The sequence below is a fragment of the Xiphophorus maculatus genome, chromosome 2 (assembly GCF_002775205.1).
Source record: "Xiphophorus maculatus strain JP 163 A chromosome 2, X_maculatus-5.0-male, whole genome shotgun sequence".
NCBI lineage: Eukaryota > Metazoa > Chordata > Actinopteri > Cyprinodontiformes > Poeciliidae > Xiphophorus > Xiphophorus maculatus.
In genome coordinates, this window is record NC_036444.1 from 28802084 (window position 1) to 28817799 (window position 15716).

Here is a 15716-nt window from a genome sequence, read left to right on the forward strand (position 1 = left end):
TAACTCAAGGGTTTTACCAAATTTGTCATGGAAGATAATACAAAAACCCTGTATTAAATATTCTGCAACAGTCTTTATGCGCTAGCTTGTGTTGCTCCATCACAAAAAACCCCAATAAAAATACTTTAAGGTTTGTGGTTGCACTATCATGAAAGAAACTGTATTCCTGTGAAAAGTTAAGTCCATTAAGTCCAGTTGGTCACTAACTGGACTGCGAAAGGTCATCTGACCGCCCGTGGCTGTGTTGAGCACTTGTCTGGACTTGTTTTGCAGCCTTTTTTCCCCCCAAGTATTTCCCTGTGATTCATTGACTTACCTAAGTGAATCAAGTAAAACACACGTATTACAAAAAGTTTTAAAATAATTACTTTTGATTTGTGGTAAAAAAAAAAAAAAAAGTTTTATTCACATTTAAATCCCTATAAACCAGAAACGTTTGTAAAAAATAGGAATGAAAATGTGCTATTTCATAAATATTTTACGTTGTTTTGATGGCCTTGTGCCTTTCTTAATGGAAACAATGAAATTTACTGCCGTACTTAAATGCCTCACGACATGCAGTCAGTCCGCAGGACGGATTTAGAGCTCTGTGATTGGACGACAAGCTGTCATTTCTGAGCCGCGTCAGTCAAAGCCAACCAATCCGCTCTCGCGTTGTTGGTTGCTTGGCTGCTTCGCCGGGTCAGGTTGCAAGTCTTGTTAGGGGGGGAAAGCGTCTTTCCGAGGCAGCGTCGGAGCAGCCGAGCTATGAACCCTGGGGACCGTGTCGAGACGGGGGAGACGGAGAGCCTCCAGGGGAGGCTGTGTGTGCCCATTCCGAGAGAGGCGCCTTGCAAGCAGGTGCAGGAGAAGCTGTCCGGGGTGGTTAAAAACGTCCACAGGAAACTGCGCAGGAAATACAGAGAGGGTAAGAGGGCTGTCTGGCTCTGCCTGTAGCCGCTAACACAGAAGGGGAGCTATTAAGTTAATATAAAACCCTAAATTATCTTACATTTGAGCGAGTAAACATGTTTTAATGCTGTTGTTGGATTTGCTAGCTGCTTGGGGGTTGAACAGCAGCCGACACACAGCCAGCTGGTTGCTCTACACAAGCAAGGCCGTTTTAAATCTCTTAACATGTAGAATAATAAAAAAAAAACACCAACATGTTATTGTTGTTTTCGCCACTATCTGCCTCAGTACAAGTACGCCATTTACCGGTGCAAACCCAGTCCATATAAAACTTAATGGATTACTCATGACAATCATTAAAGGAGCCAAGATGAATGGCTGCTAGCGCCAATAAAAGATAACCGTGTAGACGGCGTAAACATTGGTATAATTATTACAGCGCACTTTTATTTGTTTATGAAGATTCCCATCTATCGGAGCCTGATTACCACAGTTGTCTCATTAAATCCCCCCACAGATCAAGATATGCTCGGGAAGCCAGATTGTGCCTCAACCTATCCAGACGCGCATTGTCTCTCTAAGAGTCCTAAATCTTGGCTTTTCATTTTAAGCACAAGGTTTGCCAAGAAGTTGTTGTTGCTTATGCAAATATTATTACTATTGCAGTCAAATATACAATTCTTGCTTCAGTGAAATTCGACTACCGAAGGAAAATTAGTCAGCACACAAAGATCCTGCAAATCACCCCTAATTTGCCTAGTCGGTCACAATGTTGATTAGCAGTTGTGGGCTAATAAAACTTTCACCTAATCTCACTTAATAATTTAAAACAAATAAAATAAATTGTTTTCCTACTTGCTACAATTTCTAGAGGTTAAATTATACCTTGTGATAGACCAACAAGTGGAAGAAAAAGTATGGCTTTAATGTCTTTTTTTTTATTAATAAAATTCAGCAAAGTGTGACATACTTTTGTATTCTCTGATACTGAATTGGATTCAGGTCTTTACTTTGACTGAGCCATTCTAAAACGCGATGTTAACTCTTGAGTTGTACCTCTAGCGTTATGTTTAACCCCCCACTCTCAACCTGTGTTTAGTTGTGACCAACGTCCCCATCTCTTTTGATGGGGAAACAATTTGTTTGCCAGCTACCTTGGCTGGCAAACAAATTATAATCAATCAGAGCTGGCAAGCAGACAATGCAGAACATGCAGCGTCATGACTGCCTGAAGGCAACAATTAGTCGCAAGCTTTATTTCAAGTGTCAAACGTTAACATTCTGCATGTCAGTACTATATTTGATCAGTTAAATGGAGTCTGTCTGCCCTTATTGCCTTTCAAACACACCTGATGTGTATTTTTACTAGCTTACAATCTGGTAGCGACATTGTGTCATGGCAAAGAGAGACAAGAGTCAGAAAAACCTCGGGCTTATTGCAGTCAGTATCGTCACGCCGATATTCAGCAGTACGATCGTTTCATTCTGACATTGTGCAAGCTGAATTTCTCCTGAGGTATAATTATTGTTCTGCAAGCATTCGCTTTTCGAGATGTTTCGAGGGATCAAAGTGAAAGGGGGCTGAAAACACATGCACGCCACACTTTTCAGATTTTTCTTTTTCTTTGTATGAAAAGTTTGAAAACCAATCGTTAATTGCTACTTTCTGTCGGCTTGCCGTGTAAAGTGAGGAGAAGGTACTGTAATATTAATGAGAAAAAATGTAAAAAAAAAAAATGTCATTAAGCCATTTGAGTAGTTTCACACCTACTTGATATTTTCTACTGGTTTAAATGTGACCTGGAGCTACATCACTGTATATCGGCTTTGCTTAAATTTAGCTGTTTTGTACAGAAGGTGCACAAGAGCGTGCAAAAAAAACAAAAACAAAACAGGTTTGCAATATTTTTTTTCATCAGCAGCTGCCCGCCTTCTTAGCAAAACCCTCTGTTGCAAAAAAAACGGGAAGTTTGGAAAAACCCTCCTGCAACCCATCAGCATTGACTAATGCCTCCTGCATGCCTGACAGCTCAACAACATCTTCTTGAATAATTTCAGTTTTTAAGTCCTCCCGTTTTCAAACTTTCTCTTTCAGCCACATCGCTCTCGCCGCTGCTTCGCCAGCTCTCGCTTTATCTCTCCTGCGGAATGCGTCGTCCTCCCAGAAACATGTTGTGTGGGCGAGAAGCAGAAGAGAAATCAAAATGGCAGATGGAAAATCTTTACCTCGCGAAGATGAAAAAAAGACTCGTAGTCATCTTGCAACTGTAGACAAACAGCAGCAGCTTGCAAGAACATCCAGGACTTACTGTCATTTTACTGTTTTTAAGAGCAGCAAACATCACAAATTAGATTACAAATTACACTGGTTGTTTTTTTTTTCTCTCTCTTTTTTTTTTTTTAATGTTTGATTGCGTTTAAATTGAAAACATGTGCATCCTCCTCTCACTACTCCCAAATCTCAAAGCAGAAAGAAAACAATGTGTTGGGGAAACTAGTTAGCAGGCAAACTTGGAGCAGACGTCTGTCTGCGCCAGCTGTCTGGTAAACTATGCAAAGAGTTTAGAGTTGTATATATATATATATATATTGTACTAGCTCAAAACATAATCCTAAATGTTTCCTGAGGATTTTAGTTTGGCTTCATGTCTTGTTTCGGAGACTTGAATAGTAAAAAGAAATAAATAAATAAAATAATTACCCTGCTAACAGATCTCATGATTGGTTAATAAGTAAAGCATGATCCAGAAGGCTTGGCATCGACTCGCAGCAGTCATGCTTTCAGAGCGCTGCTGTTTACAACCACTTGTCTTGTTGTCCTGCTCCCCTCCTTCCCCCCACTCTCCCCCAAATCAGATATATCCCTCCTCCCTCCCCAAGCCCCTCCAGTCATGGGATTTCTCCCCTCGTCGGAGAATGCCACGAGCTCCTGGCGTCTGTTAAGGTCTCCTGACGGGAAGTTCTGCGGACCTGTTTTTTGTTTTTATTTTAAACTTGGCTCAACAGCTTCTGTGGTTTAATCACCTAAAAAAATTTTTTTTCGAAGAAGTAATCAAGTTCTGAAAGTGGATGAGCAAAAAAAACGAGTAGTAAGCTGCGAATGGCTGCTCTCTGTCAGTGTGCCAGCGCATCCTTAAAATGTCTTAAATTAATTTAAAAAAATGTCAATTGGCCTTAAATGCATTAATAACAAGTCTCAAATTTTGTCGTGGCAGGACTACCAAATCTTGTATATTCCATGTTGGGGTTTTTTTCTAGTGGAACTTTTCTATCAGGCAAAGTTTAAGTCACACTAAGGCATAGCATTTTTTTGACTGGAGGCAATTAAGACTACAGCTAGCCAGCTGCTAATATAACCTTGCTTGCTATCTAGCTGTTTTGCCTCCATCATGGTGCAAATTTATCACCCGTTGACTAGACGAAGTTCGTCTTTCTCACTGGCTCACTTTTGTTGGCAACCCATACAATGTTTTAATCCATTCTGTGCAACAAATAAAAAAGGAACAATTTTGTTGCTACGGGGATTAAGGCTGTCGAAATCCATATGCAGTGTGAGAAGCACAAAGCTGCTGCCAAGAGCCACAAACTGACCCAAGAAATTTTACAGTTTTGCTCCCCAGCATGTGGTGCGACACAAACTCTGAAGTTGGAGGGTTTTTTTTTTGGATTTTAAACACGATGGTGAAGCACCAGTTTGACCTGTTGAAGAATTTTATTGCAACAAAGTTGTGATGAGCTGTTTCAGCTGTTCTCATTTACAGCTGAAAATGAGAACAGGAAAAAGGAGCAGAGGCTAGAGAGCCACAGATGCTGTTATAAGGAGATTAACAGCAGTATTAATCAATGTCTTCAACTTAAATTAATAATGTCATAGGAGTTTTAGTTAACCTCAGAAGTATGCAATCTTGTTTTGTACATTTCTGCCATGATACCGATCTGAAATTTAATTCAGAATGCTCTTAAATCTGAGTCGGTGAAACCTGCTGAAACGCTGTTTTTGTCCGAGCAGTAAAAGATCCTTCAGCTCCTTTTGAAAGTCTGAGTTTGATCGTTTGCCGTCTTTTCCCTCCTTCCAGTGGGCGACTTCGACAAGATCTGGCGCGAGCACTGCGAGGACGAGCAGACGCTTAGCGAGTACGCCGTCGCCATGAAGAATCTCGCCGACAACCACTGGACCAAAAAGTGCGAAGGAGAGGGCCGAATCGAGTGGTGTCGCAGGTGCGACTGAGCGTGCGTTTTAGTTTGAAACTAGCTGAAACCACAAACTGCATGTTCAACAAATGAATCAATCAAACGACTCATTTTGGTCTATGATTTATTTTAACTTTGACCAGAATTCAGTCAAATCTCAAAATTGAACAGGTTGCATGCTCAAAACTCTGGCACTTTCTCAAACATCCTGTTAAAATTTATTATTTAAATTTTTTTTATTTTTTTTTTTAAAATTGTAACACTTTAAACTGTGTAGCACACACCCCCACACGCACACCCCCACACGCATGCCCTATAAGATTCTGATTTGCTGGTTTTGATTTCACTTCCTCAGTGTCTGTCAAGAATATTTCTTGGACGGCGGAATGAAGCGGATGTTAGGAAAGGATGAAAAGAGTGCTGCACATGCCTTGGGTCTGAGTGGCCAAGCACACAGTGCCATCCCCAGGTGGGTTCAAGTAAAAAAAAAAAAGGTAACACTTTATTTGGCGGGTTGTGAATAAGACTGTCATAACACCTGTCATGAACATGAGTGAGTCTTCATGAATATTTATGACTGTTGTCATAAAGTGTCATTTGGTAAATTATGACACTTTTAATACAAAGTTGACATTATTCAAAATGTCTTTGTTATGACAACTTGACATTAATCGAGAAATCATGATCTGACATAAATTTGTTATAAGACTATTACTGATTAAACTTTAAAAATGATGTAGCTTTATGTTATTAAAGCTAAAGATTCTCACATTTGTTGTATTTACCCAGAATGCCGTGCGTTATAGTCCACTTCCTGCTTTTGGAGCGTGTCTCCAATCTGCTTGCCATTCACATAAGCCACGATTCAATGAAATCAAACGGAGACTCAAGTTTTTAGATGGACCAGAGTTTGCTTTTTGGTCCGCGTCAAAATTCGATTGCACATTCACCCCTCTGCAAACAAACCAGACTTTCTCACACAGAGTTTATTTAAAGCGAACTGAACAAGACTGGTGTGAATGCACCCTACATGTGCGCTTCCAGTTTGGACTCAAACTAAAGGGTTGGATATTTTAAGCCATTGATTTCTCAGGCTTAATGAAACATTTTCTTGCTTCTTGCATCTTTTTTTTCTTCCATAGTTCAATATCTCAGCTGGGAAAGATTCGTCTTCTGGACGTCGGAAGCTGCTTCAACCCTTTCCTGAAGTTCGATGACTTTCTGACCGTTGGTATCGACATAGTGCCAGCAGTCGAGGTATTTTTTGTTTTACTGATTACTAAAAGTAGATGGATGTGTTTACATCTCTGCATGAGGCTTTCCCGCTCACATTACGAAGCAGAAACAGCAGAAGTGACTCATGTACAGGAGTTACCATGCCTGTGGTTGGCTGGTTTTAAGGTTCTGATTCACCAGAAAGCGACGCATCAAAGACTTTCCATTCTGCACCTGCAGCTTCCAGTATGATTAAGCAACTGTCGGTTTCATCACAACAACTTTCTCTGATTTACGTCTCGTTTTCAGAGCGTCTACAAATGCGACTTCCTCAACCTGCAGCTCCAGCAGCCCCTCCAGCTGGCGGGCGACGCCGTAGACGCCTTCCTGCGCCACCTCCGCAGCCCCATCGACGCGCTGCCAGCGCAGCTGTTCCACGTGGTCGTCTTCTCGCTGCTTCTCTCCTACTTCCCCTCGCCGTACCAGCGCTGGATCTGCTGCAAGAAGGCCCACGAACTGCTGGAGCTGCACGGCCTGCTGCTCATCATCACGCCCGACTCGTCCCACCAGAACCGCCACGCCCTCATGATGCGCAGCTGGCGGGTGGCGGTGGAGTCGCTGGGCTTCAAGCGCTACAAGTACGTCAAGTACTCCCACATGCACCTCATCGCCTTTCGGAAGGCGTCCCTGGCCACCACCAGCGACTTGGTGTCCCGCAACTACCCAGAGATGCTCTACATCCCGCAGGACTTCAACTCCAACGAGGAGGAGGAGGAGTGCGGCGCCGCGTTGCCGCCGCAGGGGCTTCGCTCCGACTTCGAGGACGACCAGCTGGCTTGGGGCTTCGCCGAGCTGCCGGACGCGCCATACGACTCCGACTCCGGCGAGAGCCAGAGCAGCTCGGTTCCGGGATTTCACGAGTTCGAGGATCCCATCTTACTTCAAAGTTAGGCAGAACTAGCGCTTCTCCCCCCTCCGCTGACCCCTCCTGACCTCCCGACTCCCCCAACGGCCTTTCTCTGCCCGTCTTCTTCCCTTCGGCTACGGCGTTGCCAAATCTAAACCTGCTGCATTCTCCTCCCATTTCCCCAACCCTTCTACTGAAACATAATGCAGTTTGCACAGTGGGAAAGAGAGTTTACAGATTATTTTCACATATCCACACACACACACACACACACACGCAGACACTAAGAATGATATATTTTGATTTTAAAAAAAAAGCTTTTATAAGAGTTTGAATGCCCTGAAGATAGCCCAGCTCCTTACCCCTTGTTTTTAACGTCCATCTCTACCAATCAGCTCTCAGCAATTACAATTCAGCCCGTTTACATTCTGCACTTGGTCTCTATTTCAATAAGCTAGTGTTGCAGGCTGCTTGTATTAAAGCCAAAAAAACTCAGCAACTCCTGTAGTCTGACAGAAACTTGATTTTTGCACTGAAGAGACTGGGAAGGAACGCTTGCTTCTGTCACAGTCATACAGCTCAGCCGTTGATTTTCCCAACCTAAAGGAAAAAAAAAAGCCCAGATCTTGACTAAAAATCCGTGTTGTCCAGTGTAAAGTGTGGTGACACCGTTTTTAATCCAAGATCTTCTGAATTATTTCTGTGTCTTTTACAATACCCTTCTAATTGTAGCATTTCAGACACTTTTAGTGTTACTTTCCTTGGGTGAATATGTGACTGTTGTCAAACAAGGTACGACTTCTAGGTATTGCACTCGCCGCCTCCTCTTATCTTTGTGTCGGAATGTTAACTCTGGGTTATGTCTCTGTTCTTTTCCTTTAATTTGCTGGGGAAAAAAAGATATTCCAGCATCGCACATCTGTGATTTTAATCCGACTTATCTGGAATATCAATGTGAAAAGGGTTGCCTAAATTATCCAAACCTAAGCTCCTTGTTTTCTCTTTACGAGTCAAGAGATTTGCACATATGGGAACAAAATCATTGGTACCCTTACTAAGATTTGTTAAAAAAAAACAAAAAAACACACCTTAAAAGTGGCATAATCTCGCACTGAAAACCAGCCTTTAATTTGTGTATATCCGTTTAGTGGTAAAGAAAATTCTACATCAAGAAAAAGAAATCTTAAAAGTTCTGCACTCCATACAATTTCAGCCTGGGGTCTGACATCACTGTAGCACAAGGTTAATTTGGCTCATTATCCTTCTTAAAGATTCAATGATGCCCCGTTTTCATTTTTCTGGTAGAGTCTTTTTTCTTTCAAATCTCTTGGTATTTTCAATAAACCCATGATGCCATACACTTTTAACAAGGTTACCAGGATTACATCACAAATCCTTCATTGTACCATACAGTGAGCGTCCTTTGTTTTACATCGATTCCTTTGGAGTGTTGTCGCTCACACTCTTCCGATTAAAGTACCAGAAGACTTTAGCAAACGCCGCGTGTTGACGTTCTTCATGCTAGGCCAAAAAAAGTGCCGGTATTTCTTGGAGTTCTCAAACAGTGACGCTGGATGTTTTCGTTGATGTTCACTCAAAGTAAAGGTTGGATTCTTTCGGTTTTCAGTCTGACATTATGCCAGTGATGGAAAAGTCGTCTTTACTGCGGGGCCAATAGACCCGTTTGCACACAGGGGGGTTTTAGCTAAAGACACTACCAGATGAAATGCTAGCATGTGTTCCCCCTGGCCCCTGGACGGGTCCAATCCTGAGAGTATGTTCCGGGTTCGTGTGTGTGAATGAGGATGTTGTGAGTGGCACTTTTAGGATTCATCCCAAAAGGTGCTGAAATGTAACCGTTTTCCTCAGGAGGAGCGTTTCCTACGGAACAACAGGCCCAAACAACACAACCATTAATCTTAAGGTGCCTTGGGCCGATTGTGACGATTCTTTGGCCAAACTGCACACAAAACAATTTAGTTCTCTTTTTTAAAAAAAAAATCATTTTAAGGGATCAGAAAAAAAAGGGTTTTGGTGCAGTCCAATGTTCTCATTGTTGTATTCTTCTTTTTTTTTTTTCAAGATTCTTCTGAACAATAAAACCATATTGACTGCACATATTCAGAGTACTTTGAAGTGTGTTTGTGACGTGTCTTCCAGTGTTTGCTTTTGGCTTATTTGCATGGTTCATTGTCATTATCAACACTTACAACGATACAGAACAATGTGTGCTTAGAGAATGGTTGTATTACTGTTTTATAAATGACTGAAAAACACTTAAGTGTATGTGAGTTTACTTGGAAATATTCAAAACTTTTTGCACAATTTATGCCTCGGAGGTTTGTTAAAGAACATTTAGTGAACAAATAAGCATCAGGAGGACGGAGGTACACATGAGACAGGTTAGTGGATAAGGTAAACATTTAAAAAGATGGAAAAGCTCATAAAAATATTAGACTGGCCCAGTCTGGAGCCAAAGACCTGCCATCAGTGCACTGAGAATTAGTGGTAAATATAATGAAAATAATATTTACAGCTATACTCCATCTAGTCTGCCTGAGTTTGAGCTGTGCTGCAACAGAATGATGGGAAATACTTATATTTGCAGTGAAACGCCATCGTCACGTATTGAATCAAGCGACGTAATTATAAATTGACAAATTATTTTTACACTTCCTTGAACACATTTTAAAAACCATGCATCATTTTGCTTGCACTACAAACTCATTCTCTACTTTGTGCAGGGTTGACATAGGTTTGTTTTTGTTACGTGACAAAAGGCAAAAGTGTTAAAAACTACATTTACTTGCAGGAAACTATGAATCTAATGTGAAACTACTTAAGTCAAAAACAATTGTAAAGCAGTCCAGTTATTCAACCCAACTACATTTTAAATATTTTAATTGACGTTTACTATCGTCATCGAAAATAATGTTCAGCTACAATTGTAACACTTGAACATCACCTTTTAATGGAACTGTTGGCGTATGCGCCTTTTTTTGGTTTTACCCTCAGCGCATGCCGTACTGAGCAAACAATCATGGCGGTTGTCATCTGACTGAAGTTTATGTGGGACCAACTTTTTCAACTACTATGCTTCTCGCCCTTCTCTTGGCTAATTTCTCGGAGTTGTATCCGCTGAGCCCTTCTGACTTCACTGGACATCAGATGAAATGAAACATTAAATGTAAACTCGTGAGCCTGACGGCTCTGCTGCTGGTGTTTTACCTCAACAAGTCCTCCAGCCAACCTGAGCCTGTGCTCTCGCGGGATTTTAACAAAGTTTACATCGTAAAATTTACGGGGTTTTTTTACGTTAAAAACGGGGGGAAATTATATCAAAATGCTTCGTTTTCTTCGGTACTGTTTAAGCCATTGCCTCCAAGCAGCCATGACCCGGCTGGAGGAGGTCAACGGGGAGGTGAGCATGTGGTCGTCGGTCCGGTGGTTCGGGTACCTGTCCGGTCTGAACCTGCTCCTGGGCCTGAGTTTGGGTCTCTACACGCGCTGGGTCGGAACAGCGGAGGTCGTCGTTCTTGTAGTTCTTATCCTGGCGCTGCTGGTCCTGGTAGCAGCCTGCGTGCTCTACTACTTCTTCGACATGGAGCGGCTCAGCCGGAGTCTCCTCCACCTGTGGTTCGGCTTCCTGTTGGGTCTCCTTTGCTTCCTCAACCCGCCCGGCCTGGAGGCCGACGTCAAGGAGCGCGCGGCCAACTACCTGCTGCTGTCCAGCGTGGCTCTGAGGACGTTGTGGTCGCTGCTGGAGCGGCTGCTGGGCTGCACCCGGTACCGACCCGCCTTCATCACCTCCGCGGAGCGCCTGGAGTTGGCCGGCTTCGCGGCAGCCAGCACGGCGCTCCTCATCGGGGAGTCCCTGAGCGTCATGGTGCTGGTCGTGGCTCTCGGCGCGGTCATGATCGCCCTGCGGACCAAGGCTCTCCTGGCCTTCCCCACCTTCGCCTGCTTCACCTGCGTCACCGGGAGTTTCTTCCTGGAGTGCCTGAGCATCCACCCCAACCCGTTCGCTCTCGCCTGCTTCTTCAGCCAGCTCATCTGCGACCCTCTGCTGGACTCCTACTTCAGCGGGCTTTCCGTCATCGAGCGCTGGCGGCCCATCCTGGTGTCCAGCGGCCTGAAGCGCCGCCTGACCCTCCTGCCTCTGCTGGCGATCGAGGTGGCCTTCGTCGCCGTAGCGGCTCAGAAGTCCCGGGACTCGGACCAGTGGTACCTGGTGATCCCGGGCTTTGTGGTGTGCGTGTTCTTCTGGGCCATCTGCCACATGGTGTTGGTGATCACTGTGTGGGGCTTTCACAACAAGCTCAGCGACTGCCAGAGACTGTGTTGGACGCAGGGCCCAGAGGACGCTAGCCTGGAGAAGATCATGGCCTCGAAGGGCATGAGGCACTTCTGCCTCATTTCCGCACACCTGGTGTTCTTCGCTCTGGTGTCCACTGTGGCTGTGGCTGTTTTTAGCTGGCAGGTAGGAACAATAATTCAGTAGAGACTGGCGAAGCGATCCAAAATATTAATAATATCATACCAAGTTGATATCAGTATCGAGCGATACTAGCGTGTTGATGCTAAGATCGATACTTTAGTTTCAGAATAATCTTGATGTTAATGTTTTTGTATTGTAGTTTCTCACCTCAATTTTTTTTATTTGCTCAATAATGATAGATTGTACTTTTTCTTTAGAAAAAATTCGCATTATTAGGGATTCAAGTTTTATTGTGATATTTTGTGGTGTTATAACAAAAGTGACAATATTTATTGCTTCTTTTTAAGGTAACTGACACATGACACAGCAGTCAGAGGACCATGAACACAAATACTGCTTCTGAAAAACATTCCCATTTCTAATACGCTTCTTTAGGCTATCAGTCACTGTTACTGTGACTTGTATCACTAAACTGCCCACAATAATTGCATTTCATCATATTTCCAAATGGAATTATTTATCGATGTGCTCATTGAACAAACATTGGGGACAATAGTAAAAACATTCCAGTGGCATTAAAGTTTTGTTTTCTTAAAAAAATATATATTAATTGGAATTAATCAGGAGAATGATGAATCAAAATTCCTATGATAAATGCCCAGCCCTCCTTAAGCTTATTGTGGTATTTTTTAGATACTTTTCATATATATAAAATAATTCAAAGTATGAATCACAAAACTAAAGTTTTGAAGTTTGATAATACATCAAACTTTAATTAAAAAAAAAACAAAATCCTAAAAGGCAGAGCTGAGTGTTCACGTTTGCTTTGTGTGACCCGTCGGCAGGAGTCCAGCGGTATCTTCATGAGTACGTTTCTGCTCATCCTGCCCCTGGAGTGTCTGCACCACGGACTCTTCCACGAGCTCGGGAACAGTCTGGGTGGGACCTGCGTGGGCTATGCTGTGGTCATCCCCACCAACTTCTGCAGGTAGGTGGGGGGCTGCAAAGAACCAAACCGCTTGGTTGTAACGGCAAGACCCGCTAAATTTACATTCCGTTTTGGTCCGTCAGTCCTGACGGCCAGCCCCTGCTGCTGCCGCCAGACCAGGTGCAGGAGCTGAACAAGCGCTCCACCGGCATGCTGAGCAGCGTGCAGCGTTTCTTTGCCTGCCACCTGATCGAAAACTACGGTTGCGACTACTCCACGAGCGGCATCACCCTCGAGACCCTGCAGGCGAAGATCAAGTCTTTCTTGGAGCTCCGCACAACAGACGGGCCTCGCCACGACACATACGTGTTCTTCTACAGCGGCCACACGCACCGCAGCGGAGAGTGGGCCCTGGCAGGTGGGATGTCCGTCAAACTGAACGGTCTTGATCTGCTTTCTGAAAGACACAGGGTGTCTGCACATCCTTACAAAGTCATACACCCATTCATCTAAAATTAAAGCCTTAAAATGTCTTAAATTCAGACATCTTCACTGCGTTCTGTGACTCGAGGCAGTTCAGGCTGTCGCTAACTAGCCTCAGCGGCTAGCTAATATACGCTTGCAAGCTAACTACGTAGCTTTTTTTGCATCTATTATTTCAGTGTATTTTATGGTCAGTTGGCTGGACGACTTGTGTTCACCACTGGCTCATTTCTGTTCCCAAAATGTACAATTCTAGTGAATCCTGGACAAAAAAAAGCTTCACGCTACTGTATAGAACACAATTTTTCTTTTGTAGATTTGTCATGATAAAGGTCTTAAATGTCATTCAAAATAGTCTTAAGATTTTAGGGGCTTAAATTTGAGTTGGTGAAACCTGCAGAAACTTTGATACAGCAGGATCGCCCAACCTGTAGTTTTTTGGTCTTAAATTACATTCAAGGCGGCATTATTAAGGCCTTAGAAATTCTTACGTTTGCCTTTCTGAAACCTGCAGATGCCCCGAGATCTCCGATGGATTTCTAATCTGGTTTTGTGCCTTTGCTCAGGTGGAGACGTCCTCCGCCTGGATCAGCTCTTGGAGTGGTGGAGGGAGAAGAACGGAGGGTTCTGCTCCCGCCTCATCGTCGTGCTGGACTGCGACCACTCGCTGCCCTGGGTGAAAGAAGTCCGGCGCGTGGAGGGGCTGCACGTGGCCGTGCAGGGTGCGTCGCTCGAATGGGCCGGCGACGCGGAGCGGCGGGAGGCCCCGCAGCTCGGGGACTTCACCGCTCAGTGGGTGGATTACAACTGCAACCCCAACAGCGGGGTCCGCTGGTCCGAAAGGGGCCGGACCGTCTCGGCCGCCTACGGCGTCTCCAGGCACTGGAGCGACTACACACTGCACCTGCCAACAGGAAGCGACGTCACCAACCACTGGAGCATGTACTTCCCCCGGGTGACCTACCCGGTGGTGCAGCTGGCGGTGTGGTGCAGCGGCCTCAACCTGCTGGGGGTCTGCAGCTTCTGCCTGCAGTACCTGAGGAGAATCAAGCTGAACTGGTTCCCACCAGCTGTACTGGACACCCAGCAGGGCTTCAAACTGGTCACATCATAGGGACCAATCAGAAGCTGCTGTTATTTATCTCACTAATGTGGCAGCTACTAGTCACCGAACAGCACCCTGTTAGTTACTGAGAAACGAATGTTAGCCATTAGGATTTTTTTTTATTCTTTTAAATGTCAGATTTTTATATATATATATATATTTTTTTTTGGAACAAAAGGTCGGTCAGTGAGATTGAACTCGTTGCTCCCAGATGAGACTGAGCTCACCGTTTTGCACATTTTCTCCTGTTAAATCCGCCTTGGATTGTTTTGCTTCACATGTTGCCTTTTACCCAAAAAATGTAAGACCTGCTCTGCTATTTTTTAATCTTGTACCAAAGTGACTCGGATATGTGCGTTTTTAACCGAATGCTACGCTCAAAGAAATGACTCTTATTCTTTCTGATGTTTTTTTTTTTCCATACCTATAGCTTCTGAAATGCTCAGGTTGCTGCTTTGTGTCCCTAAGAATGTTTTCTACCATTTTTAAGAGGAATTTTCTAAACCCACTCCAGCTTCTTCAGGTAGCACTATAAGGAGAGATGCAGTACTGCTAATAAACCAAAGGAAGATGTAATATTCTTTCTGGGTAATAAGTTTATTAGGCTATGCATGTATTTTTTAATTTTTTAGAATCAGCTAAATGTTTGAAAGTGATTAATGGTGAAAGATCGATTACACTATGCAATAAAATAAGTGGAATTTAACTGCTTTAAAATGATTCTTTATTGCAAAAGAAGTCCCATCCTTTAACATTTTTCAGATTTTAATTACGTTTCAATTGTAAACGTCAATGGATTTTATTTAATAGAACATATCAGCTGTTAAAATGCTAAAAGAAGTGTTAAATGTTAAAGTTGTGGAAGGATGTTAATCCTAATCAGTTTATTATACAGTGCAGATTAAAAACTAAAGCAGGTATATAAATATAGTAAAAATGAATTGGGCCGAGCACTAAACCTTGTGGTACTCCATAAGTAATTGATGTGTTGATGTCACACACATGTGGCTACTGATGTAACTGTGCTAAACAACGCAATGTCACTCATTGTCTTGAACACCCAATTTCCAAGATAAAACCTGGTGGCACCATGGTGCTGTGGGACATGTGCATGCCACACCTTTCAGATCTTTGCAAAAATTAAAACATTTTTTTACCTTTAATTTTTCAATTACACATTACTGTGTTATTAAAAAAACATGCCCCCTAAAGTCCATTAAAGTTTTGGTTTTAACGTGACAAAATGTGGGAGAGTAGTATTCAGCACGTGTGACGACTCGCTTCGTTCCCTAAAACTGTCCCGTACGTTTCCTGGAACAAAACAAAGAAGCTCAACAGGCTGCTTGTCTAGTAAAGAGATCGTTCAGTTAAAATAAAAACCCTCAACCACACTGTTATTATTTCACGTCATGCTGGGAGATGCAGCTAAAAGCGAATCGTTTCATCGTAGTTCATAAAAGTTTGCTGAAACTATGATCTTAAAACGATTCACTCTTCTCCAAACTGAAGTCTTTGCTTTAATCCGTTACTGGCAAACTTTCATGATGGAAAACAACAA

The 15716-nt window shown here is 43.2% G+C and overlaps 2 protein-coding genes across 3 annotated transcripts; both read left to right on the top strand.

Annotated features, from left to right (window-relative positions):
- The first annotated feature begins 656 nt into the window (after positions 1–656).
- On the top strand, positions 657–9480 carry bmt2 (base methyltransferase of 25S rRNA 2 homolog). 2 transcript variants are annotated; one of them, XM_023325951.1, is made up of 6 exons: positions 657–907; positions 4968–5109; positions 5438–5551; positions 6225–6339; positions 6607–6935; positions 7045–9480. In XM_023325951.1, exons 1-6 carry the CDS (start codon positions 748–750, stop codon positions 7256–7258), a joined length of 1074 nt encoding a protein of 357 aa, XP_023181719.1. In that variant the 5' UTR covers positions 657–747; the 3' UTR covers positions 7259–9480. The 2 variants fall into 2 exon arrangements, with proteins under 2 accessions (XP_023181719.1, XP_014328076.1); XM_014472590.2 differs by having other exon boundaries at positions 6607–9480.
- Positions 9481–9570: 90 nt separating this feature from the next.
- Positions 9571–14920, top strand: LOC102221408 (transmembrane protein 168-like). The gene is made up of 4 exons (XM_005809262.2): positions 9571–11684; positions 12488–12630; positions 12714–12988; positions 13620–14920. The coding sequence occupies exons 1-4, from the start codon at positions 10548–10550 to the stop codon at positions 14165–14167; spliced, it is 2103 nt and encodes a 700-aa protein (XP_005809319.1). The 5' UTR covers positions 9571–10547; the 3' UTR covers positions 14168–14920.
- The last annotated feature ends 796 nt before the right edge of the window (positions 14921–15716 follow it).

Bases quoted from the DNA above. Each gene is read 5' to 3' on its own strand.
- bmt2 (XM_014472590.2), top strand. From the start codon at position 748: ATGAACCCTGGGGACCGTGTCGAGACGGGGGAGACGGAGAGCCTCCAG. The intron at 908-4,967 runs GTAAGAGGGCTG...CCCTCCTTCCAG, and splicing joins GCGCAGGAAATACAGAGAGG to TGGGCGACTTCGACAAGATC. The intron at 5,110-5,437 runs GTGCGACTGAGC...TCACTTCCTCAG, and splicing joins CGAATCGAGTGGTGTCGCAG to TGTCTGTCAAGAATATTTCT.
- LOC102221408 (XM_005809262.2), top strand. From the start codon at position 10,548: ATGCTTCGTTTTCTTCGGTACTGTTTAAGCCATTGCCTCCAAGCAGCC. The intron at 11,685-12,487 runs GTAGGAACAATA...ACCCGTCGGCAG, and splicing joins TGGCTGTTTTTAGCTGGCAG to GAGTCCAGCGGTATCTTCAT. The intron at 12,631-12,713 runs GTAGGTGGGGGG...TTGGTCCGTCAG, and splicing joins ATCCCCACCAACTTCTGCAG to TCCTGACGGCCAGCCCCTGC.